The sequence below is a fragment of the Lissotriton vulgaris genome, chromosome 7, assembly GCF_964263255.1.
Source record: "Lissotriton vulgaris chromosome 7, aLisVul1.2, whole genome shotgun sequence".
Lineage (NCBI taxonomy): Eukaryota > Metazoa > Chordata > Amphibia > Caudata > Salamandridae > Lissotriton > Lissotriton vulgaris.
In genome coordinates this window covers 1,441,282,442-1,441,309,256 of record NC_141695.1, presented here as the reverse complement: position 1 = coordinate 1,441,309,256, position 26,815 = coordinate 1,441,282,442, and the positions used below count along the sequence as shown (strand labels likewise).

Here is a 26,815-nt window from a genome sequence, read left to right as displayed (position 1 = left end):
CCTGTAGAGCAAGGGGCATAGAAACATGGCCTGGATGGATGAGAGAAGTCCTACCATTCACACCACTTGGCGGAGACCTGACCGATTATGCTAGAGTGCGAATCAATTTGTGCCGGATCTTGGAGGCCTGGACTGGATCGGGGAACCATAAAACTATCTGAAAGCCAGTGATGGATTGTAGAACCCAATCTTCGAAAATCAGATCACTCCAATTGCGTGCAAATTGTGCTAGTCCGTCCCCCAACTGTAAGTGTGACAAAGGGATGACACTCACCGCAAGAGGTGTTCGCTGATGTCCACCACTAGAGCCGCGATGTCTGGGGTAGGAGTGGGTGGGGTAGAATCCTACTAATCTGGGCTGGTCCTGAAACTGACCATATAACTAGGGATCCGAAGAGGCTTCCTGGTCCGGGTCAGGGGTGGTGAGACTCGTAGCGATCCCGGAAACTCGCTGATGGTATCTTTGAACCCCACGGCTCTCTACCCCGGAGATTCATTCTCTACCAGCCGACCACACTCGGGATCGGCTGTCACGAATTCAGTTCCTTCCGGGATCGCTACGAGTCTCACCACCCCTGACCCAGACCAGGAAGCCTCTTCGGATCCCTAGTTATACGGTCCGGATACTGCTGCCTCTCCGGAAACAAGCAGCCAAGCCTTCCGCACGGTCATTGCTGACCTTCAGTGAATTTACCCCCGCCATCGGCTCTCAGCACTGCCTACGACCCAGTCCTGATTAAGATCCTTTACTAACGTGGATCGAAACCCCGTCGACTTTCCAGCGCAAATATAGGCATGAGATACGAAGCGGTTGACCATACTAAATACTTTCAAAAATGAACTTTTTAATCCACTTGGAACCACCGTATATGAAATAACTCACTGTGTATAATTTTTTCACCCGTCACTTTGCGCCACCCACGCTGTCTCACATTGTCACTTGCGTCGCTTATTTGGTTTTCACCACTACACCTAGAGCACCATGTACAATTTGGGTTGTTTTTCAGTTGTTGTGATTTATTTATTTATTGCAGTGATGCCTTAACTGTAATTTATATCTTTGTTTCACCTTTAAATACATATATGATGCTTCTAACACATGCCAGAATTGTATAGAGTCTCCTTGCTTCCGTCCGGATAATGTTTTTACATATCTTTACTACCTGTCTTTAATCGATACCAGTTGGCATACTGTTGTACTTATACTATCCATATGAGGGGCATATAAAGGCTGAAGCAGAGGGGACAACTCTTCTACACTATCCACTCCTCATTTAATTTATCAGTGGGTGTTGAATAAACGAGACGTTCCTAGAGATCAAACTAGATACAGAAGGTAGGTTAGTCTTTTTGAGTTACTTATTAGATAGCAGGCCACTAGCAATAGCAAGTATTCTATATGTCCTGAATGCCCATCTCACTATGCCACCATCCAGGCTCGGTTAATGTGGACAGAAGGCTTAAATAGTGTTTCAGACATGTTCAACAAATAAACGTACAGTGCAGTGCACAACAAATGTTAGTACAATCTTGTGGTATGTCAAAGGCAATCTTTATTTTTCTTGTGAATGGAGCAGAACAGACAACACGTTTCGTTCACCACATGTGAACTTCTTCAGGGTGTGAGTAATTATTTTCAAGGTATATAGGTTACCAGTTACCACTGTAGCATTCCACTGGGTTTCATATACTTCCATTAATGGTATATTCTTATATCCAAAAACAAATGTGTTGCATCATTTTTTAAAAACAATCGGGCTGTGACACCCTAGCTTGTGCTCCCGAGCCGGCTTCTTTTGGAGATCAAACTAGACATAGAAGATAGACTAGTCATTGTGAATGACTTATTAGATAGCAGGCCACTGGCAATAGCAAGTTCAATATATTCCCTAAATGCCCATCTTACTATGCCACCATCCAGACTTGGTTGATGTGGGCAGAAGGCTTAAATAGTGTTTCAGACATGGAGTACAAGTCTTACCAAGTTTGCATCACCCGTAAACACTCCGACTGCATGGATTTGGTGGCACTTTCCTACAGGTGGCAGACATGGATAACTGGGGCATTTTGCACCAGACAGCGACTGAATGCTCACATGTACATGCCTTAGACTCTATATTTCATTTGTTCTTGCCATCTGAAACCAATAGGGAATTTATCACACAACGAATATCTGGCCGAGACTATTTCTGACATTTGCTCTCTTCAAGTACATCCTTTCTAGAACCATTGAAGGCATGTACTTCCATATGGAGTTTGCAGTCAATATCTTTGGGGATTCAGCCTTTTATGAAACTGTAGGATATGAAATAGATCAATATTTTAGAGACACACTGGATCAACAGGGGATATCCAGCTCAAATAGGACACCTATCAACCATGGTTTGTAAAGCATAGCGGGTCTCAAGGTGCCGGGGGAGGGGGGTTGGGAGGGGAAGGGGAAGCTACTGATCGGTTTGGGATATGGTGTTCAGTCAAAGAGCCAGGATTTGAGGTCCTTCCTGAATTGGGTCAGCTATGGGGGATTAACTGGTGGGTCAGCAGGGTGTTTCAGGTCTTGGCGGCGCGGTAGAAGGTTCTTCCTCTAGTCTTGTGGATCAGAGAAACGGGACCAGGGCCAGCTGGGCTGAGCAGAGTTGTCTGGTGAGAACGTGGAATGAGAGGCGGTGGTTCAGGTATGCTGCTCATGCGCCATGGAAAGCTTTGTATGCGTGCGTGAGGAGCTTGAAGTGGATCTCTTTGTTGACTTGGAGCCAGTGGAGTTCTCAGAGGTGTTTGGAGATGTGGCTGCAGTAAGGGGTGTTGAGGACCAGTATGGCTGCAGCGTTTTAAACATTCGGAAGTTTTCGGAGGAGTTTCTGGTTGACGCCGGCGTAGTGTGTTGCCGTAGTTTAGTCTGCTGCTAATGAGTACGTGGCTGACTGTTTTTCAGCAGGGACCGAGGAAATAGATGCATGGTACAAGTCTGAAGTCAGGAAACCGAGAAGACAAGACAGATAGTCTCTGCATGTTAGACAGTAAAGAGTAGTTAATTAGTCAGCATAGTTACTGCGAAAGGTTAGGTCTATTAGCACAGCTGCTGAGCAGGTAGTTAGATGTGGGCGCGGATGTCACCCATGGACAGTCAACATGCAGGCACAAATTAATGAAGTTATATCAGAATACTATCGAGAGGAAAATCACACACACACACACACACACACACACCCACACCCACACCCCCCCCCCCCACCTCCCTACCTGGCACGATTAGGCTTCACTTCATTGTACCTGTAGTCATTAACTCTATGTAGATCAACATTAAACTACATTTCCCATAGTTCCCGAGAATATAAACAATCATTTACAATGCAATGGTTTCGCCTTTGGAAAAGTTTGAGCTATTGGCATTGTAAATGACAAAATTTGTATTTATGCGTTGGTTTTGAAAACAGATAAATAAATGGCATTGTCATTTACATTGCCATTAGCTTATTCTCTCACAAATGTGAGACCTATTGTACCCTACGGACGAGCTCAGCAGACAGCAATTACTACCACACACACACCCAGAGCCAGCCATACACACACACACACACACACACACACACACACACACACACACACACACACCCACCCCCAGAGGCAGTCAGCAGGGCCCGGTGTAGCTCTTCCTGGCTATCACCTCCTTTCCCTGCTGGTCTTTCCTCCCCACCCCACTGACCTTCTCCTGGTTGGTCACAGCAGCACATATTCTCCAGTGCCAAACGTGGAAAGCTACCGTCAAAGAAGGACCAGTCGCTGACAATCTCTTCGAGTTGAGAAGCGAGGACTTCTCAAAGTCCAGGTGAAGCACCAGTTACTGGGGCAAAGACACTGATAACTATCCTACTTTGGGTGTGCAAAAGTTAAAAAATCAACTACCAATTCTGAGACACAGAGCCCTCATCGCCAGGCAACAGCCAGTAGTATAAGAAAATGAAGTGATTTTACCACACTCTCCAGTAAACTTTTACAGCAGTGAAAAGGAGGAGCTCTTCACACACCCTGATTTAGATCTAAGACAGGAGTCACACCTTAAACGAACTTGAGTACTGTTAAGCGGATGAATGCAAAAACAAAGCAGATCAGAGAAAGAAGTCACTTAGGACAGGACTGCTTTTCCAAGCTTTGAAAGGAACTTCTATTCAAACAGCAAACGTTTTTTAATGTCCTTGCATCTGCACACTGGTATGATTATTGTGAGTGATTGTGAGTGATCGCCCACTTTACTGGACCACAAAAAGTCCACATGGCCTTCACGAAGCATGAAATACCTCATTATTTTCTGGCAGTTACCAAGAATCGCATACAAGCACAGAGAACATACACTTAATACCCATGTCCCTACTCGTACTTTCTAATATTGTGGTGGTAAAATGTTAAATAGGCACAAAAACACAAGAAAACCAGTGAAAATGTTGAATGGCACTGCTATTGACTCTGTGGTCTAAGTGCCCCCTCCCACCACCCTAATCTTCAGATTTCTCTGCAAGACCAGCTGGGGTACCATAGCACCGTGCATACAGCCCAAAGAGGTTGAAAATACCCACCTACACAGTTTCCATTACAGATATAAAAATCTTGCCTATGTCCAGAGCACCCAGACAATCATGACTAGCTTCGCTGTGACTGATCCAGAGAGCCTACTGTGACCTATAGCATTGGCATAGCCAATAGGCCTCGCCTTTGGGACCTTATAAGGGGTTAGCCATGCAACAGCTGATGTTGTTGCACCAAGGATATTGTGCTGCATAACTAGATACTTATGAGGTCTCAAAGGCAAGACCTATTGGCTATGCCAATGCTTGTTCACAAATATCACTGCTTCCTAAAAGGCATGACCATCGCAGCACGCTGCACATGATGCTTAAAGAGGGCGCAAGCGCGTTCACCGCCCCCCTAGTACGGTTCTCACCACCTATACTTTTTCCAGGGGGTCCGACAGCTCCCGATATTGTGACTTATGTAGCCACATAATATAAGCAGCTGGCACTAATCTGAGCTCGCGTGCTCTGTGGTCCAAGCGGAGGGGTGAAAACGTATTGTTATTTTATTGGGTTCAGAGACAGGGGGAGGGACGTTCAGTATTGGCAACATCCATACATCTTCACCACAGCCCACAACAAACCAGCACCAACCACGTGCCCTCGTGCCCAGACTACGTGCACTGCCAACCTTCCAGCAAATGTATGCATATACCGTTTTATGCATGAACCGTCTCATGTGAGGAAAAGCAAAAATATAGCGCCACGCAGTGGTTATTTCAGCAGCAAGACTGCTTAATTAAAATAAGCCCACGCTGCAAAAAGAGCCAACATTTGTATGCTGGGTGTGGCTATGCGAGTGTGTGCTCATGACTGAACATGTATTAATTATACTTTGCGCACTTATCATGTGTGCTTGCCGGTTCACGTACAACAAATGTGTGGAGACGTTTGCGCCAAGGTTCACAAAGACTAGTTTCGTTTCGTTTCAAAAACTTTATTCGATACATAAAATGAATCATAAAAGTATTGAACATACAATTCATCATGCCTCATAGGATTAAAAGGTTCCGATTTAAAAAGCACGATTTTTCCAAAATTTAAAAAAAAGACATTAGAAAGACATAATAATAACCATAAAAGAATATACAAAACATGAATTTCAACAGAAAAAATTCTATACATGCAATACTACCCATAAGTCTTCCTAATCTTTAGTGAAATTCTGATAAAATTTAACAAGGAAACAGCAGATTTCTATGGAGGATAATGATGACAGATATTCGTACCCTTCCTCATAAGTGCAAGGTTGCCTCCCCTTCAGGATTGGTTTGATAAACCGGAGTCTTGGCTCCTTATATAGGGAGCAAAAAAGAACCAGATGTAAAGTGCTTTGTCTATCCCTATTATTACAAGGGCAAGGGGGCAGCCTCTCACACCAACCCCCTTGTTTCGGGAATGCAAGCAAAAAGTGCAGAATCCCCAGCCTAAACCTTGTCAGAAGGAATCGCCATTGCACATTAACAGTAAAAGTTAAATAAAACTGAGGTTGGGATTTACAGGCATAGGCAATGGCATTGTCAGTAACATTGACTATGGGCGGTGGGTTCAGTGTTTTCCAATACCTTGCTTTTATCTCCGCCTTATAGTTTCCCTCAATTCTTTCCGGATTGTCATAATATGACCCCAGTCCAATCTTTTTCAACATATTATAGACATAAGACAACCAGGGAATCTGTTTTGAGTTTTCTAAAGCCATGCAATCGGTAATAATGTCTTTGGTAATTTGCAGGTCTTCAGATTTCCAAATTTTACCCCATAACAGTAGAGGGGACATGCAAATTATATCAGAAACACAGGCCATACCGATTTCTTTGTGGCAGAAAATATTTGAGGAACCTTTAGGAATTGATAGGACCCTTTTTATAAAGTTATTTTCCACCACCTGGATTACGGATGGTATTTCGGTCCCCCACACCCCTGCCCCATAAGTGGCTACTGATAAACATTTTGAGGTGTAAAGGGTTCTGAGGTGCATAATATGTTTTTGCCCTAGTTTACTACAGAAACGAAAAATACCCTCTATCGCCCTGGTCATGTTCTGGGCTCGAACCTTCATAACCGGTGTCCAACTTAGTTTGCTGTCAAACAGATTACCAAGGTAGTTAAAGTTTCCCACTTTTCCAATTATGCGATTGTTGACCACAAATTTCCTAATATTTGACCCTTTAGGGCCACAAGACATCACAAAAGATTTCTCAAAATTCACCTTTAGGTCAAGATCAAGCATGAATGTATTGAAAGCATCTAGACACACTTGCATGCTATTTCCTGTCAATGTCATGAGGACAGTATCATCTGCATAAGAAAGCATGGGAATACTTTTACCATTGATTTTTGGGAAGTCACAACCCTGGTTTAATAGGTACTGTTCTAATCCATTTGTGTAAACCAGAAAAAGAAAAGGCGCCAGGATGCACCCTTGACGCACACCTTCGGTTGAAGGTATTGGTTTTGTTATTTCCCCTCCAGAACCAAATCTAATAGATACAGTTGTTACTTCATGTAACCTGCGAAGCAATGTGACTAAAGGTTCCTCAAAGCCCATATCATCCATCATCCGCCACAACTTATGTCTGCAAACAGTGTCAAAAGCACTCGTCAAGTCCATGAAGGCAAGATGGACAGATGATTTTTTTTTCTTCATGTACTTGCCTAAAATTAGTGCCAAATTAAGGCACTGCTCGTTTGTCCCCTTTCCACGTCTAAAACCATACTGAGAGTTAACTATGAAACCTGTGGAATCTGCCCAACTTTCTAATCTCGCCAGGATTACCCTACCCAGAATCTTACATGAGGCATCTATTAAGGAAATCGGGCGGTAGCAGCGTGGGTCAGACCTACTGCCCTTCTTAAAAATCGGCACTACAGTTGCCTCCTTCCATGTATCAGGAATGCACCCAACCACAACAGCCTTGAACACATTCAGTAAGATGGGTGCCCACAGACTGACATTGGACTTAAAAAGGTCCAGGGGGACAGGATCTGGGCCTGGGGCTTTTAGTGATGCTCCTTTCCCTAAGGCTTCCTCAATCTCAATCAGTGTAAGTGAAGAGCTGAGGGTCAAAGCCGAGGGAGGTGCCACCCGATCCCCTGTCCCTTCGGTGCTTGCCATTATTGAGATAGAATTGGGGTTAAAAATCTTAGTAAAATGTTGAACCCATTGATCAGCGGTAACCTGCACAACTATAGATTCTTTATTGTCGCTCTTGAAGAGAGGACGATTTATGACCTCGCAAAAGAGCCTACTATCTTTTAGTTGAGCAGCCTTTTCGAGATCATCCCAAGCACTGACTTTTAAGTCTTGCTTTCTTTTTGCAATAGCATCCCTGTAAGCCTTTCTGCTAGTCCTTACAAGCTCTTTGTTTCTTGGCTTTTGGCGCAGGGCTAGTTTTAACGATCGGTGTGTAGCAGAACACACAGAGTCAAACCATCTAAAGGCCTTTTGGCCTCCCTTCCCCTTGGGTTTTCTAAGGTGCTTTGCTGCATGACCACACAACTTCTTAAAGCTTTCAATAACCTGATGGGGAGCAGATCCTGGGGCTAGACATAATTCTATTTCCGTTTCACAATTAACAACAATGTCTTCCTCCAGTTTTGTCACATTTACCTTCCCCCCATTTCAATGTGACACCCTGATTCCTATTATACTTAATTGGCTGTTCCCAAATCCTTGGTGATTCTTTTGTTGGCACACACAATGACAGCATTAAGGGGTTATGATCACTTGCAGGATTTGCCACCACCTCCAACTTATCAACATACTTGAAAAAGGTACTAGATACCAAAACAAAATCAATTGTGCTCATCTCCCCCCTCGTGCCCTGAAAGGTTGGTATATGCTGGGTATCTGGGGCAGACCAGGGGTCTACTACACGCAAATCATTTGTGATAATAATATTATTCAAAGCATCCCCCTGAGGTGTATGTCTAAAGTGGGTCAGAGGCTGGGCATTCAAGTCCTCTAGTCCACACACATTTGAGCCTCCAAAATTGCACAAAGTACAGTTGAAGTCGCCGACCCACATGAGAGACGATGTAGGGTGCCTGTTGCGTGCTTTACCCAATGCATCCTCCAAACTTTGGATTATTGTGATGTCATGGTCGTTGAAAATGTTACAATACCAATTAATTAATAGAACGGGATCTGGGTAGAGATGTTCTAATAACAGCACTTGGTACCAGTTTGTCTCCACCAATTTCGAGGTTTTCAATTCCTGTAGTTTTGTAGACAATGCGGTCATTATTCCACCTTTTGCCCTCCCCGATGTGGATGGAACAGCCGGAACAGTAAAAGACTGAAAACCCTCGATGTCACAAGTGGTCCTAGACCACGTCTCCTGTAAACACAGGATTCCATGAGCTTCCACAAAGACCAGCCATGCCTCATCTTCCAGTCTACTCGCTAATCCGGAAATGTTCCAGGATAGTAAGGAAAATAATGATGATGGTGATGGCCCTTGTATTCCATGGATGCTTCCCAAAGCATCTCTTGTGGCGGAGGTGCTTTGTTCAAGCAATAATGACCTATTCCTCTCATAGCCCATGGAGATGGAGCTGTTTCCCACAGGCGTGACATGAGTCCCTGGCTGAGGAGGTCCAGTATTCGCATTGTCACATTCAAGAGTCACCAACACTGAATCCTCATTGATGCGTGTCCCTAAGTCTTCATTCTTTCCCCCATTCAAGATACTTGGTGCAATGCCTTCAGCCCCGGATGGTAGTCAATCTACCCCATCCATACCCATTAAAGGGTGGTGGTAGGAACTTGTGTTGGCATGTTGCGTCAACTTAGGAAGATCGCGCCATTACTGTCCCATTCTACCCTGCGAAGGGCGGTCTCTGCTATGATCCTGGCAAGACTGGATTATGGTAACTCGCTCTATTTGGGCTTACCTCAAAAACTTCTGGACAAACTGCAGATGGTGAGGAACGATGCCGCCAGGCTCATTCACAAGAAACCCAGGAGCACGCATGTGTCCCCACTCATGCGTGAGTTACATTGGCTCCCAGTAAGGCAGAGGGTGCTTTTTAAAGGGTTATGCATTGCACATAAATCCCTTTATGGTAAGGCACCAAGCTACATCAAGACCCGCCTGACCCCATACACACCGTCCAGGGTGTTAAGATCTGCCGAAGCAACTATGCTCACGCAACCCCGGTTCAGATTGGCGACAGTGGGCGGTCGTGCCATCTCCAATACCCTTCCAGGGGTCTGGAACAGTCTACCGGTGGACTTGCGCAAAGAACCCAATTTGCTGACCTTTCGGAAGAGGCTGAAGACGGTTCTGTTCCAGAAAGCTTGGGGAGGGCTATAAATCGCCTGTAGTGTTTCTTTTGGCTCCTGTGGTGTTTACTGGACAAGCGCTTAGAGACCCCGGGGTTATATAGCGCTATATAAATCGAAAGAAATAAATAAAATAAATAAATAAAGCGATTCCTCAGTGGGATATTATTGTTATTATTTGGGAACCAACCAGGATAATCAGCGCCCTGAAACCTTGGTCTTCGTGGGTTATAAGGGACTTGTGTGAAGGGGCCCATACTTAGTGGCCCCATAAAGCGAGCTGTCTCATGCCAAGGGGTATAATAATTTTGCGGGCCTTGATTCATATTCATGTTGTGTGCCCAGCCCATGTGCTGTTTGCCATTTGTACTATAACCACCATGATTTCGGTTTGGGGTAGCCTGGTAGAGGTTGGGATAAAAATATTCAAGACCCACACACTGAATATCCCCCACCCTACCAAACCTCGCCTTACTGCAAATGATATCCTTAACCCAGTTGTCTCTGAAATTAATCAGGATGCAATCACCCTCCAGGTCTTTTTTACTTGGCCCAACCCAGGGAACCCTCCGTACACTTAAGATTTTCGTAGCAGTGTCCTCGGTTAAAGGCCTATTGGTATTTAGCCAGAATTTTGTTTTGTTTAAGAGGTCCTCGCTTTTCTCATATTTATTCTCTGGGATTAATGGAACACCTGTCAGGATTGCCATATATGGGGCAGACTCCGGGGGTATGTTTACATAAATCTGTTTACCTTGTAAGGGGGTTTTACTAGGGACCAGAGGTTTACTAGCTGGGGTTTCTTTCCCTTCAGTGTTAGGCAAGGTCGGGGCAGCTGTGTTAACCGGTGTAGTCACCGCCAAAGAGTTGCTAGACTTAGGGCCTGCTGTAGTCACCTGCTTAATTTTAATTAGAGGAGCTGGTCCTATACAAGGGGTGATACCGTTAGGATCTATAGATTTTGCCGGTTTAGGTTGCTGTGAATGTATCTGGTTGTTTTGGGGGTCCTTTTTCCCTAAACTGCTGTTATTACTATTAGTATTAGTGTGACCACCAGTAATAACGGATTGTTTGTTATTACCTACCAGACTCTCCAGTAAGGCGGTGTTCTTGGATGTTAAAAACTCCAATTGATCTAATTTTAGATTTATGATTTGGGTTTTTTCCATCAGGGGGTTCAGCAGACTTTTTGTAAGCTTCTCAAGACTGGCCATGAGATCCTTATCTTCCTTATGGGATGGTTTTTTCCCCAAATTTGAGAAGCTTTTTTCCATGTTCGAAAGCTGGGATCCTATCTGAGATAATCTATCTTCAAAGGGATTTAAAAGTTTTTTAAGTGTTTCCCATACCACGGTCAGAAATTCAACATCTTTCCCATTTATAACGCAGAGTGGTACCCCATTAGTTTCATTCTCTATGACGAGGTTATTATTATCGTGAGTTATCGTCAGCGAGTCTACATCAACTTCTGGTGGTAAATCAGAAGGCTGCGTATTAATCATTGGGGGCGGAGATGGTGGCTTAGTAGATAACTGAGCCTTCGCAATCTTGGCTTTTTTCCTAGCGTATGCTGTTTGGTTATTACGCTTCCTTTTCGTATGTGGCCCTTGCTGTTTAATGTCAGAGATTCCTCCAATCTGCTCTATAGATGTTGGTTTTAGCGCCATTTCCGGGGAGCCTCCGTTACACTCCTTCATTTCCCCTATTGACCCAACCATAGTCGTTTTTAAAAAGTTAGAGGATACTGATGGTGAATCCTCCTTCGGTATGGATATAGTGGGTGCTGATGGCTGGTGAATATCTGCCAATGTTTCAATCAGGGTAAGTGGTGGGCCAATTAAACGGTCAGGGGTTTTAGCAAGAGCTATGGACCCTAGTGAGGATTTTTTAGCCGCTGCTAACTCCTGTGAGAGTCTCCTTGCAGCATCCAGTTCAATGGAAACTCGACGTTGCATTTTAGCAACCTCTGTATCTATGGCTGAGTGAGTCCTGGTAATAAAATCATCTAAGGTGCCATTTTTCAGTTTGGATTTAGCAGCCCTTTCTTTGTACTCACGTGATGACATCGTGAATAGTCATGAGAGAGTCCGAGGGTTAGGATCAAGAGGGATGGCCCAGTCCAGTCCTCTCAGTCCTCTCACGGCCTCAAACGGCCCGCTCTTTGCCCCGGTCTCCGCCCCGGTCTCCGCCCCGGTCTCCGCCCCGGTCTCCGCCCCGGTCTCCGCCCCGGTCTCCGCCCCGGTCTCCGCCCCGGTCTCCGCCCCGGTCTCCGCCCCGGTCTCCGCCCCGGTCTCCGCCCCGGTCTCCGCCCCGGTCTTCGCCCCGGTCTTCGCCCCGGTCGCTACCGCGCAGCGGTAACTCCTACCTGTGATATACAGCTAGGGAAGGGCAGTGGGCGTGGCCGGCAGGGAGAGCGGCCACAGGTGTGACACGCAGGGACTCCTGGGCAATGGAGTCCCTGCTAGGCTGCTCGCAGCCCTGCCGGGGTGCAGATGGTCCAGGAAGTTACCAGCTCCCCACACGAGCCTCTCGGTAGCTGGAGGCGCAGCGGGACCCGCGCAGCGGGACCCGCGCAGCGGGTCCTGCAAGGTGTAGAATTTTCCGCGATGAAATCCAGCGACGAAGTCCAGAAGGGTAGAGCCTCCACACGGTACTCTGGTCGTTCAAAAAGGCAAGGTTTCCCACAGGCAAATGGGACTTGTGCTCTTTTATTCAGCCAGGGGGCGTGGCCGGCAGGGAGAGCGGCCACAGGTGTGACACGCAGGGACTCCTGGGCAATGGAGTCCCTGCTAGGCTGCTCGCAGCCCTGCCGGGGTGCAGATGGTCCAGGAAGTTACCAGCTCCCCACACGAGCCTCTCGGTAGCTGGAGGCGCAGCGGGACCCGCGCAGCGGGTCCTGCAAGGTGTAGAATTTTCCGCGATGAAATCCAGCGACGAAGTCCAGAAGGGTAGAGCCTCCACACGGTACTCTGGTCGTTCAAAAAGGCAAGGTTTCCCACAGGCAAATGGGACTTGTGCTCTTTTATTCAGCCAGGGGGCGTGGCCGGCAGGGAGAGCGGCCACAGGTGTGACACGCAGGGACTCCTGGGCAATGGAGTCCCTGCTAGGCTGCTCGCAGCCCTGCCGGGGTGCAGATGGTCCAGGAAGTTACCAGCTCCCCACACAAGCCTCTCGGTAGCTGGAGGCGCAGCGGTACCCGCGCAGCGGGTCCTGCAAGGTGTAGAATTTTCCGCGATGAAATCCAGCGACGAAGTCCAGAAGGGTAGAGCCTCCACACGGTGCTCTGGTCGTTCAAAAAGGCAAGGACTCGAAATGGTCAACGGCCTGTGTCCACAAGTCTGTGCAAACTTAAGTATTGGTCTGAGAGGTGAAACTGTCCCAATATATTGTTTCCCGTCACGTTTCTGGTATTTTAATTGACATCTGGAACGTGCTATTTGTTGTGAGTACATGTTGCCTGTAACCTGCTGTATCTGAATAAAGCACTAGGCCACGTCGATAACAGCCATGGCTTTAGTGAGGTTTATTAAGGCGCTACGTAAGAGTAAGGGCTTGTTGAAATACGCACTCCGCTGCTCTGAATAGAATAGAGGCCCGTGGCAGCACTGTGTCCTGAGAGTAAGTCCCAGCTCCCCCCAGCAGGGGTCGCCACGACCCTCTGGGCTGGAGAGAGGTGGGGCACGAGACCTCAGCAAGCAGTGGAGGGGTGCAAGCACCGAGAGGTCGGCGAACAACATCATGAAGGGGAGGACAAAGGCCTGGCAGAAGCCGGAGGGATCGAGGTGCTCATAATAAACTATTTAGGCGAATAGACCCCACAGGACCGGGAAAACGACACAGAGCCAACCTAGACTGGGAAAGGGTTTTCTGCGGAATTTGGTAAACACCTAAAAACGAGATTTAGGGAAAACTGAGAAATTAATTCACACATTTTTTTTCCATTAGCGCTAAAGACGTTTTAAGTGGGAGAAAGAAAAAATAACGTAATTTGAAGGCAAAATATTGAAGTCTAGCCCCCTAAAACGGGAGTCTCACTTGACAGATTAAATATGGGCCAGTTGTGTAAAGCAGAATGAGTTACCCACATGAGAAGACCCCATGGCTTTACTCAAAGAGAAAAATACATGGGCAAGACTTCTTGTTCAAACAAGCACCTACGGGCACACGGACAGCGGGAGGGGGGGCGGGAACGGACAGCAGGAGGGGGGGGTGGGAACGGGGACACAAACAGCGGGGGGGCAGGAACGGGCACACGGACAGCGGGAGGGGGGCGGGAACGGAGAGCGGGACATCGCGCAACCCACCCCTGCAAATGACACGTTAAAAATGGCCAACACAAACATTTAAAAAAAAAAAAACACGCCCACAGCCGCATGACGTGTGAAAAGGGGCAGGATGAGAAAAAGACGCAGGAACGCCCACGAATCGCTTCGGACCGTGACTGACAGATCTCACTTCCAATGGCTAGCCTCCATTTATGGAGCTAGCCAATGGAAGCGAGAGGCAGTGACCAAGCCAAATACTCTTCTCAAAAGTTTTCGCCTGTGCGAACGCTGCTTGCGCAGCTTTCGACAGGCGAAACCTAACAAAAAAAGACAGTCATTCAATCCGGACGCTACAGAACCATGTAACATTCACTGGAAACTCTTTATCCTCCTCTTTCTTCACTACTCCAGCAGTCTCAGATACGTGGTTTTGCTCGCTCTACACTTAAAGCCTTAGTGTTATTTGTGCGGCTGTTACAAGCGTGAAATGCTAAATTCCCGCAGGAAGTGTGCCGCTACGTCTTAACTGTATGTCTGTTGTGAGAATGTGTTAATTTGCATTGTTTCATCCAGCACAGCCTCAGTTGGTGTTAGGCTCTAGTGTGCAGTGCAGCCAGCAGGCTACTAGGAGGGCCACGAACAGATTCCAGTCATACACTACTCACTTTCACTTATTCCCTGTCAAGACTGAAGTGAGTCAGGACGCTTTATATTGAATGGGCTGTTTTTCTTACAACATAATCAGCAAAAACTGATCACAGAGCCATTCCCTGAAGGAAAACACCTGCTGAGCAGTTAAGAGTGACCTCGACTGAGGGATTTATTGGGACACATTCTAGGCAGCATTTAAACAGACATTGGCCCTATACATCCCAAAGGGTGTACTGTTCCAAGGACTCCTTAGAGCCTAAATTCTAGATTCCTTTAAAGAATTAGGTAATCATTCACCGTACTTGTCCTAGACTAGTACTCACTCCTCTAATTACAGGATGTATCCTCATTCTTATGTACATCATGGAGGACTCTGAAGAGTATATGGAGGAGGAAGACATTACTTACCTCCCTATTGATGACCAGCTCTGCCAGGTCATGGATGCCTCCATATTTAAGGCGGTCTTCAGTTGTGGCGCCCTTGAAAAAGAAAATCATGCAGCTCCAGACTCAATGCTAAAGACCTCTCGAGCAGAGGGAAGACACCTCTGGGACCCTGGCCTCCAAACCTCCATGGCAGTCGTCAACACTACCCAGAGACAACAAGTGCAAACGCATAGACAACGTAGGACTTGATAGACTCCTTTGCGTGCCTTAAAAAGGCCCTCATGGATTCAAAGCCACTCTCTAGGGACACTCAGATCCCTAGTACCTTCGAAGATTCCTCTCCACACCACCGCCCGCCACTGATCTGGGAGGTGGAGCCGATTCTCCCAACACCTCTGATGGGGATGGAGACTCTGGCAGATCATGGTGCCAGTCTGGCAACCCGTCCTCTTCAGAGAGCGACCCTAGGGCGGATGCTGCTCCCAAAGCCCCACTCTGATATGTTGGACCCGGATGACCTCTTGCATCAGAGTTCTGCAGAATGGTCACCTGCATCCAAGGTGGCCTCCTATATAGCGGGCAGGCTGAGAAAACCTCTGCACAAAGAGGCTTGCAGTTGTCTCCTGGCAGAATGCCCTAGGCCTTCCTTCGAGGGTAAAGTGGCCCTTACCCCGGAGATGGATGCAAAGATGACCACTTGCCTTGCAAAATTGTCCGCGATCCCAAGAAGGGGCTAGATCGTTCCTGGCGCTCATGCCAGGATACAATTACTAGACGTGTCAAAGCCTCTATCCAAGATACTGGACATGGGCGAGGATGCTAATGCACCTAGCTAGCTGGTCTCCCCGAAGAGCCATATCTAGCTGGGCTTAAAGGGGCATAATTTTCCTAGGAAAAGCCAACTGTGCAATTAACAGAACCCAAAGCTGGGGGGCGTTATCTACTTCTGTGGTGGGTTCCCACAGCCCAGGGAAGTCTCTTTGGGACCCAGTCATTTTGGAACTGGTCAAATTTGTAAACCCATTCAACTCTCTAGATAAACCCCAAACATCTATTAACAGAATTTTTACAACCCATAGTTTTTCCAAAGATGGTTGTGGTAGCAGGCGCTCAACCGGCTGAGCTTTTCACCAAGCCTCCACTAGGGGTCCAACTACGACCAGGGATAGTGGTAGGGCTCCTCAAAGTTTGGCAATTTCTACCAAACAAAGAGCTAGAGTAGGTTGCAGAGGTAATGGACCCTACAAAAATAAAAAATTCTAAGCGTACAGAATTCAGAGAGGCTAAAACTTGGGGGATGGTTGGGGGACTTTTTGCACAATTGGGTGGCTCTTTTCTCAGATGCTTGGGTTCTTCAGACAAAGGGTTGCAAATTGAATTTTACGGGATTTCCTCTCCACTGCAAAGACCGAAACCCCTTTAATTTTTTCCTCGGAACAGTCAGAGTTGGTGGATCTTGAGATTGCACAACTCTTAGAAAAGGTTGGAATGATCGGCCAATCATTCAAACCATGGTTCATACCAATGGTTTTCTAAGGAACCTTTTCTTGGCAGAAAAGAGAAATGGAGGCCAAAGTCTTTATCGATCTAAAAGGATTCAACAAGTGGCTGGTTGACTGCCACTTCAAGATGGAGGGTGTCCATCTTCAGAGACTTGTTGCAGGTAGGAGACTGGATGGTCCGCCTGGATTTAAAGGACGCCTACCTTGTGATATACATCTTTCGCCACTCACATACGTTTCTTGCAATTCCAATGGAAATCACAGATATTAAATGCAATTCCCATCTTTTCAGCCTATCATTCGCTTCATGGTGTTTCACCAAGGTGCTGAAACCAGTGGTCGAACATTTGAGAGATCGGGTGTGAGAAAGATCTACGATATTCTTATGAACTACTGCCCGGTACGTCTGTCCAATAATCTGCAGATGATTACCCACCTGCGGGGATCTCAGTTTTGTGGTCAACAAGTCCCCAACCAAAGTCTGCAATTCCTGGGGTGTGTGGTGGACTCGGTCAAAGCCACCCTAAGTCTTCCATCTCGCAAACTTACCAAGATGAAACATGAGCTTAAAATGCTATCCAGGCCCTTGATCTCACTGAGCCAGTTAGCCTGCATCGTGAGTCTTCTCTACTCATCCATACAGTCAATCTTTCCAGGCCGCCTCCATTATCAGCATTGTAATGTCTATAGATTTCCCATCTTCAACATAGTCTTACCTATTCACAGTCAGTTCCCCTCTCGGCAGATGCAAAAGAGGAACTGCAACGGTGGGGTTCCCATATTGAAGCCTGGAGTGGTCAATCAATCTTCGGTTCCTAACCCGATATCGTGATAGAGCGGTTCGGGAAACATGCTCTGAGAATACTCCACAGGAGTCTTCCACAGACTAGGTCCTGCACATACACTGCCTGGAATTGTTGGCACGTTCCATTGCTGTAAAATGCTGGACCAAAGGCAAGGTCCAATGCGGTGTCCTTCTCACGATAGACAATGTGGAGGCGGTTCATTACGTCGACAATCTGGCTCGAACATTTTAAATCAACTGCCTGCCCAACTGGACTTCTGTATCAGCAGAAAATCTTTTGGGGAAATCATATCAGGTGGCAGATTGGCACTCCCAGCACTGGAAGGATGTCAGCCTCTGGAAACTACATCCACAGGTGTTTCAAAAGATTCAGGACAGGTGGAGTTCCTTCACGATACACGTTTGCCTCTGTAGTTGGCAACCGGATCCAAGTGCGGTATTGACCAATGCGTTTCTCCAGGATTGGAGTATGCGTTTCTACCATTCGTGATGATCATGAGATCATCCACAAAAGTTCGCCGACAGCGGGCGTACCTGGTGGTGATCACCCCGGTTTGGAGGTCTCAAACCCCTGATAGAAATTTGAGATTTTCCAATCTCTCTACCCCCGTTTCCGGTTCTCCTCCGGGGTCCCCAAGGGAATCCTCATCACCGTTCCTAACAGGTTCTCTTTACCTCATTGCTTGGAGGATTAACTGGAAAGTTGGGAAGTCCCAGGCATTTCACGAGAGGCTGCCTTAGCAAGAATAAATTATACTGTTCTGTCTGGTCTCGATGGTTAGATTGGTGTCTCTACTTGAGGGCAGACATTATCCACGTTCTACATTTCTGGGTGGCCCTAGCCTCAAAAGGTTTGGTTTACAAGTCAATTAATACATTTCAATTGACCATTTCAGCAGGTCACTTGCCAATAGATGGGCACCCGGTTGGGGAAAACCCGTTGGTCTGCAAACTGAGGGGTATTGGGTTTCGGCATGCCCGAACCCAGATACTCTACATTATGGTATGTTAATATGGTTCTTGGTCCGTTCAAGTATTTGCCCTCGAATAAGTATCTGTAAAGGAAACCGATGTCGGCAAAGTTAGCCACCTTGTGTCTTGTCTTCTGCTGAAGAGTATTAGGCACGAGAGCACTGGATTTAACAGGGCGGTATTAGCCCTGGGTGGGGTATGTGTTCATATTTTTTAGACAGACCAGAAACAATTAAAAAACAATGTCATACCCAACATTTCCAGATGTTCCAAAACTATGTGTTGTTAAAGCAATAAAGGCTTAAGAGTCTGACAGAAGAACTTCACCCTCAGGGTGAAAGACAGTTGTTGATTGCTCTCACTAAACCCCACAGAGCAGTTTCTTCCTTTACAATTTCCAGATGGGTAGAATGGCCTATGCAAGAGGCAACTTCTGTTTTTCCCAGTTCGGGGCTCATTCTATGCGAGAGGCCTGTGCAAACAAGACCTTTTCTTTGGGAGATAGAATGGAGGACATTCTCAATGCAGCAGATTGGTTTGCAGATTCTACTCTTACAAGGTTTATATTTTAAACCAGTCTCAAATCTGGCAACCTTAGAGGTGGAAAAGCTTTAAACTAGCCCAATCCTCGCCTTAAAGTCCTGAAATAGAATGAAAACTTTACTAGCTATTGTAACAGAAAGTTTCAATTCTCTTAAAGACACAGAGGCAAGGATTGGCCTACGCTTTCCTCTACGTTAATAAACCCACCTGATGAGATATGATGGTCCAAAGTGAATTTTTGTTAAATTTAAAGGCATGTAGTTTACGTAAATGAAGAGAGTTGATGAATCCATATTTTGATGGACATGATTAAGTTATTGTTTCCCACATTAATGCTGATTTAGAGATACTGTAGTCGGTAAAATGGAAGAATTACGTTATTTTATCTTCTCGGGGACAGATTCGATCAAACAAGAGTGATCTTTGAAAAAGGCAGCTCACAGGAAGAAAGCGGGATAGAGAGTCTCCAGTAAATGTTAAGAGACTCTGCATCAGCTGAATTGGATGGACTGTTTTGTTTCTATCCCCCAAGGAACTATGGGAAATGTAGTTTAATGTTGGTCTACATAAAGTTAAAGTTAATAGCTGCTGGTACAATAAAGTGGAGGAAATTAAGCCGAATCCTCACCTCCGTGTCCTTAATAGAATTGAAACTTATGATAGCTAGGACATTTTTCATTCACACTTATTCAGTTCAGGGAGCTTCATCCAAAACACCCAAAACATAGGTACCTACACAAAATACTTCCAACTCTACCTGTGCACGTCTCTGGTATTGGACAACATACTGAGTCTTACAATGTATGATCTGGTCTTGTCCCTCACTAGAGTCCTATTGGGTGAATATTCTAGAATTCAAGGAAAAACTGACAAGGAACAGAGTTGCCCATATTTCAAAGGCACCCCGACGGTACTGCTGATGAGAACCAAACAAAACGGCATGCTGGAGGAGTGTGGTTTAAATGGGCAGACAAGACAGACATGCGTAACAGGCATGAGGGCCCACTTTTGAATAACTAAGTGGATATGTTCCTTGTGCACTGGCAAACAAAGATAATAGTAGGTCCAGCCTCAAAGTGGGTCATACATGACTTCATAGAGGGTTGTGGTAGGTGTGCCCCACCTCCTCATCTGTCTCCAGTCATAATAAAAGTGTTCATATTTTCCTAGGGTACATTTTACAGAGCAAGAGTGGAAACTGGAAAAAGGATAAGGACCTGGAATCAAGGGGACGAGATATACTGCTGGTGGCACACAATTGTAAAGGCTAGCATCATACTGGAAGATATCCAGCATGTATTAACACAGGTACTGGAGGTCAATTACTAAACATGGATGTCATGCAGACATGAACTGCGTATTCTATTGTCCTCTCAAAAACATGGCTTGGATTTCAGTACAGTAATTGAATGACATACAAGCTGCAATAAAAATTTTTTTTTATATAACTACAATAAAGCCTTCAACAGTTTTAACACAACATAACCGATTTTATATTTTCACTACATATTCAACACAATAAAGCTCCATCTTCCACAGCACCAACCTGAGCAGCAAGAAACAGCGCAGAGGACCAACAATCTACCACATTTCCAACAGCAAGATTCAGGTACCCTAAAAAGACACCACCAACTGCTTCCCTGTGGTAAACTACCTGAGAGATGTTGGACAAAAAGTGAGAAAAACAGCCACTCCGCTCTACCCCAGAAACCATGCAAAAATAGACTGCGAATCAAACTCCAATTGAAAGCGAAAAAAAAAGCACTCCAATCCATTATCTGGCTGCTCAGCTCGGTCAAGGTCCGCTTGAACTTCATTCATTTTCCCATCAGGACATTGGTTCTCACCTTCACAGTCTCAAAAGAGGTACGCATTTGGTCAGTTCAAGCTTTCAATTCATTCCTGGTTTGTGGCAGTAACAGAATTCAGAAATCTGGTCTACCTCGGGAAGCTGTCTAATAAAGAAAATACCCACAATTACAAGCGTGCAGACCAGAGACACAAGGCCTGAAGATGTATCATTAGGGACACCTCTATTCCTTCTCTTATGTAGCATGGCGGTATAGCAAAACAGGAATTTCACAGGGACACCCTCAGCTCATTGTACAACCTCCTACTCCTCAAGAGGCTTCAACTTTTCCTCACTTGTGTGCTAAAGTCCTTCCTGTAAGCAATCATTGGCTGCAACGCAAGCCCTGTGACAACTCATAGGGTCTCTGCCCCAAGCCACAGTATAAGTGTGGGGAGAATAAGTATACACCAACTGGAGCATTGCCTTCCCAGACTGCAGAGCAGTTGCCTAGGCATCTGCACACTCTGACCATAGAGGCCTGCAGATACAACCCATGTTCAGGTTAAACCTTGACCTCATTCAGTGGTGGGCCACAATAATATCTCCTTTTGCAGGTTCACCATCTCAAATATACGGATGATCAAGCAGAAGCACCATCAGTAAGCAGAAGCACCATCAGTCATTAGCCACCCTCAGCTCCACCTCATTTAATAGTTATGCCCTAGGTTACTTTGTCGAAGATACCCACCCTCACGCTGTCAGCAGCGGCAAAGTTTAGATGCCAATTTTAGTCTTTGGGTCTGCTAGTTCTCCTAACATCCACCTCTCTGATCGATGGAGCAGGCCAGAAAAGTGCCCAGCACCAGTAATCCAAAGAGACGGGTTGTCCCCTTCCTTGTTTAATTTAGGGATTATTATACCATAAACAAATACACTTTAGCATGGCCAGTTCTTCAGTTTTCAGATGACAGAATCTCATTTGCCAAACAATTGTACAGGGATGTGGAATTCCTATAGCCCAACACCCAGGACATATTGTTTGGGGTCAAGGGCAACAAGTTTCTATATGTAATTTGTCCTTGGGACAAGTGGGCCCAACCCCCTGCAGCACAAACTCTTTGGCTTCCAGTACCACATTATGGAGCAGGGAAGGGCACTTCTGCAGTTAAGGTAATATTTGGTCCATATGTTAATGCTATTCAAACTTGTATTTAAGATTCATTAATTGAAAGACTTTATTATTAGGGTGATTGTTTAACTGCTGTAAGCTCTGGCTGCACCACTGACAGTGGTTCCAGTATGAAAATGTGCACACACATTTACAAAGTTTACCAAAATGAGGCTATGTATAACGCTCCCAGAATGCTCTGATTTGATGCCAATACTTGTAGAAGCTTAAAAGCAAGATTGATGGTGCTTTGCTTTCAAAATAAAATGTACATAAATAAATGAAAGCAGGAAAAAAAAACATTTATGCTGACCTGCTGTAAAATTTCAGGTACCATTTATTTGCAGCATCATTTAGTAACAAGTGTTGATGCATGCTAGTATTTCCCCAAAATATTCATAATGGAAAATTCAGAGTGAACAGTTTCTTATGGTAAACAAAAATATACAAGCATTGGCAAAGCCAGTGGGTTTGAAATTGGTGGTCAATTTTCTAGTTTGGCAATGTGGGACTGGTTTTGGCTTGGTTTTTGTAAAACCTTATTGGTGTGGGAGCAAAAAAAATGTTGCTAGATAGAGAGACACAGAATTTTAATAAACACAAAAGGCCACAGTCAATGCCAGACCAAATTAGGCGTCCAATTTCCAAAGAAAGTATTAAAAGTGCACCCATGGTATATGTCCTTGCATTAAGTGTAGCCATGCGAAAATCTGAGTGTTTGCAAGTTCACATTCTCTCCAACAACTTTTTTGCCCAACTCTGGAAGAAGGTTTACATCTGCCATTGTCAGGAAGAAATTTCCAACATTTCTCAGTATGGGAAAAGATTAGAGAAGGTTGTTGAAAACCCTTAAAACATTCAAGTTAATAGGTTTGCACAGTCTCTAAATGACAGTCTAACCCTGGAACTATTGCTTACCACTACCTTCAGCCCCAGTATGTAGATCTGCGGAAACGTGGTAACATAAGAGGATTGCAAGTATTCAAACACTGCTATGGTATGAACCCCTGGCATAATCAGATAAGCTATATCAGAGCTCCTATATAATGAGATTGTTGCCATAATTTGTTGCTGCACTACATGGCACCAAAGGGGCAAGTATATTTTGTTACAGGTCAAGTAGATTTAGGAAGCAACCTGTCCTATGAACAAGTAGATCTTTTAATAAATTCCACACCCCTGATTGTATAAGCTACAAGCAATTGGGGCTATGATGTTCAATTAAACCAAAATGAGAAAAATATATTCATGTTACGGTCAATCTCCAATAACGTTGAACACAAAAAAAGCAAATCTGATTAATCTCATTTTCTGCAGTGATCAACTTTAACCCCCCCCCAATAGTCTACATACACATTAAATGTGTTTAATTTATTCCCCCCCCCCCCCCAAAAAACTGGTTATCCCTCTAAGAATTAATTTCTTGTACAACGGAGTGAAATATTAAATGGGATGGGTGAGGCCTGTGTAAGGCAATTTCACAAACTCATCAGAATTCTTTTTTTTTTAGGTCTATACAAATTACTTTCAAGGAGTTTATTTAAATGCTGCATGGCCATCTAGTGGTTTGTAGACATTTTCTTTTTTACAGGAGTAGTGTTTTTCAGGGATAAACAATCCATCTTTGGAGTTTTCTGTAAATTAACTGAAGGTATGGGAAACAAGATCCAGTCAATCACATAAGGAGAAATCAGCAGCCAGAAGTTTGTTTTCTCCAGAATTTGCCAATGTTCGTAAACATGAACTAAAATATATATAACTGGCACATGTCCCCTTAACACTTTCTTTTGCTTAAAACGGGAGGGAAAACCCAAAGTCATTAAAAAGCACCAAAATAAAGGCAAAGACTACATGTTTGGCAGATGTGGTGTTCTATATTGAAGCCCTTTTAGCGGTCTACCTTAACTGAGACAGGAACAACCTTAACTGCCCTGAGAATGCCACCTCACTCACATTTATAGTTTCCAATTCTCTCTCAATCAGGACCAAAAGACGGAGTATCATTATTTTATAAACTATATTTCAAATATCACTTATGGTGCGACAAATCTATATACCTTTCTATTCAAGTGAATTGAATTACGGTGAACATCTCAAGAATATCTATGTTCATTTACACCAACGTGGCCCTAAAACTAAAGTCAATCAGTGAAAAACAGATGATTTATACAGTTCCACAACCAAAGCGTTCAGGCATACTTACAGGGAAAGTGCTGGCAATCTGCTTCCATTCGTTTTGCTCAAATTGGCTCACCAATAATTTCAACCGGTCATCCTGCAGAATATACAGTAGGCACGTAGAGGACATTAGTACAACATCTACGACATGCTACAGAGGGGCATCAAGTTTGATTTGGAATGACAGCAATGGGATGTGGATAGGCTACAGAGTAGGCAAGCCCATTTCTATTAGTGCAAACCCAACGTATTAGTGCTGGTTATTTGATTTTACAGAACACTGCACAATGCAAAGCACAGAACATTGTACACATCTAAGTTCAATGAGGTAACAGCATTGTAACTGGCAGACAACAGCTTTAGGAAATGTAAACGCTTGTAAAATGGGGTGACAATTGCAAAATCAGGGTGAACTGCCCAAATCTAACCTAAAGGCAAACTAAAAATGAGGGTACCCATCAAAACTGGACATTAGAGTAAGTCAGTGTGCTAAGGGCCAGTAGTGTGTATGTCAAAGCAGCAGAACGTACTGAAAAACTCATCTAGTTCAAACAAGAACTGTATTTAAAGGAGCAAGGTGGACAAATAAAGCTGGTTAAGATATGGCCAGGTATATATTATCTGGGAGTAACTTTTCCTTGCAAAATGTGCTAGGAGAACACAATTTTTAGGTAACGCAACAGTTAGAAGCCAGTGTCTAACATTAAACTTCATGGAAAATCCGGGGATTGATTGTGTGCTAAAGTCACGGACTAATCTTGAGAACTACAACACTGCAATGTTGAATACAGGGTACAAGAACACCAAGGGAATAGCTCCACTTTTTTTTTTATTTAATATGAAAGATAGGATGTCTTTGATTAAACCTGTGAAAATATTCAAGTAGTAGATCCAGTAAATGAGTTCAACCCTTTTACTTGTATTGCTTCCTGGTGGATTTCATCCAAATGAAGGCGAACGATTCTTCAGAGATCTCAAAATTTGCGTAATTTAGCTTTTAATGAAACAGGCCCTCTGGTGTTTTGCAGGGGAGCAAGAGTTCCGATACACAAAATTGGTGAAGGCAAACAGGAAAATCAGTTTAATTTTAGACTTGGACAGTCTCCTATTCAGTTTCTACTGCAGTATTGCAAGTGAGAGCCTCAAGCTTTGAAACAAGTGGGCAGTTGAAGGCTTCCTCAAGAAGGATTGAGCATAATGAAGTGTGAGGGATTATGTTCCTGAGAACAGGACACTGGTAAGAGAAGGCTCTGCCACGAACATAAATCAGCTTAACACAGGGCCTCGTGTGCTTGATCATTATTGCAATGGATGTCAAGCAGAGAATCTTAAAGAGCGAGACCTCAGTGCATTTGTTTTGATTTTCTCCTCTAGATGGGAGGCAATAAGAAGGAAACAGAGGGAGTAGTCCAAAGGTTGAACCATAATTAACTTTATTATAAATGATGGCACACCGCAGTCCTGGACCATTAGGGCTTTAACACTGTTCCCCTTAAAAAAAAAAGCAAGGAAAGATACGAGTCTTGCAAAGAATACTGAGCTTTAGGTGGATCATATGAAGATCTGTTTTCTAAGCTCTCCAGATCTAAAAGCTTGACGGTCTTAACAAGCGCCTCAGAAGTATGGAGTTCAATGTGCAGTCATTGCTCTAGTGTACAGGAGGCTGAAAGAGCAAACCTCTTAAGAGGCTTACTGTGTAATGGGAAACCACCATCATTTAAAAAAAAAAAAAAATCAGTGCCAGGAGTATCAGGATAAAACCTAGATTGTAAAAATAAAAAAAAAAGAAGAAAGATTTGCTTTAAAAAGTTTAATTCATAAACATGACAAAGGAACTATACGTATGCAGGCGCCCATCAAGTCTTATAGTCCACGGAACAATTATGCATATGCTGAATGCAAACTAAGAAATGCTGCTATAGTCATACTAGGATGAGCTTTCTCCGGAAACTGAAAGATTAGGCCCAAAGAAGTCCACTATTGCTACGATGAATTCTACATTTTTACCAACTGGATTTCATTGATGGGTGAAGATGGTTGCAAACTAAACAAAGGCTACTTAAGACTGTGTTAGGGCGGACAAGTCACAGATGATAAAATTGTCAAGACTCTAAATAAAATTGGTCTGGTTCCTGCAACATAGTAGAGCAGTGTTCACATCCAGGGTGTGCATGGGCCTTTCCACTTGAGGAACGGCTCTCAAAAAAGTTTGGCAACAATATACAGATTTACATGGTAAACCAACATCACTACAAGTAGCAAGGTGAGATGACTTTTTAAATAACTCTTCTGTAATATCCCTTATGGTCATGGAGCATGCAGAGGTTAGACCTTATCCACAGGTTTCCATTCTATGTCTACCAGATTAGGCAAAGCTACCAAGCACTCTAATCAGTGCAAAATCAATCATGAAGTCTAGAATACAGTATTCAGATTATTGAAGAGGCTATTGGCCACTGAGAGTTGCGATCAGTCACTAGATATGGTTCGACATTAAGAGACTGCCACTTCTGAATAGAAAAAACCCTCCTCTCCCAAGGACATACCTTTATACGGTTCGAGTTATCAACTCTAATAAAAGGAAAAGATTTTCCGTGAGAAGAGCATGGTTTTGTCTAAATTTAGCTTTAGGAGCGGTTTGTACTGGAAAAATAGTCCAAATATGGGTAGACAAATATTTTCCCTTTGAGATAAGATGCT

The 26,815-nt window shown here is 44.6% G+C and overlaps 1 protein-coding gene across 2 annotated transcripts in view; it reads right to left on the bottom strand.

Moving 5' to 3' along the window:
• The window catches only part of MYBL2 (MYB proto-oncogene like 2), a 244,799-nt gene that overhangs the window by 135,857 nt on the left and 82,127 nt on the right, over positions 1 to 26,815 (bottom strand). Inside the window, exon 3 of one of the 2 annotated variants that reach the window (XM_086932255.1) lies at positions 24,141 to 24,212. The exons of the other annotated variant lie outside the window; for it this stretch is intronic. Coding sequence (XP_086788381.1) covers positions 24,141 to 24,212 — 72 coding nt within the window. The remainder of the gene's footprint in view (positions 1 to 24,140; positions 24,213 to 26,815) is intronic. 2 annotated transcript variants of the gene reach the window in all.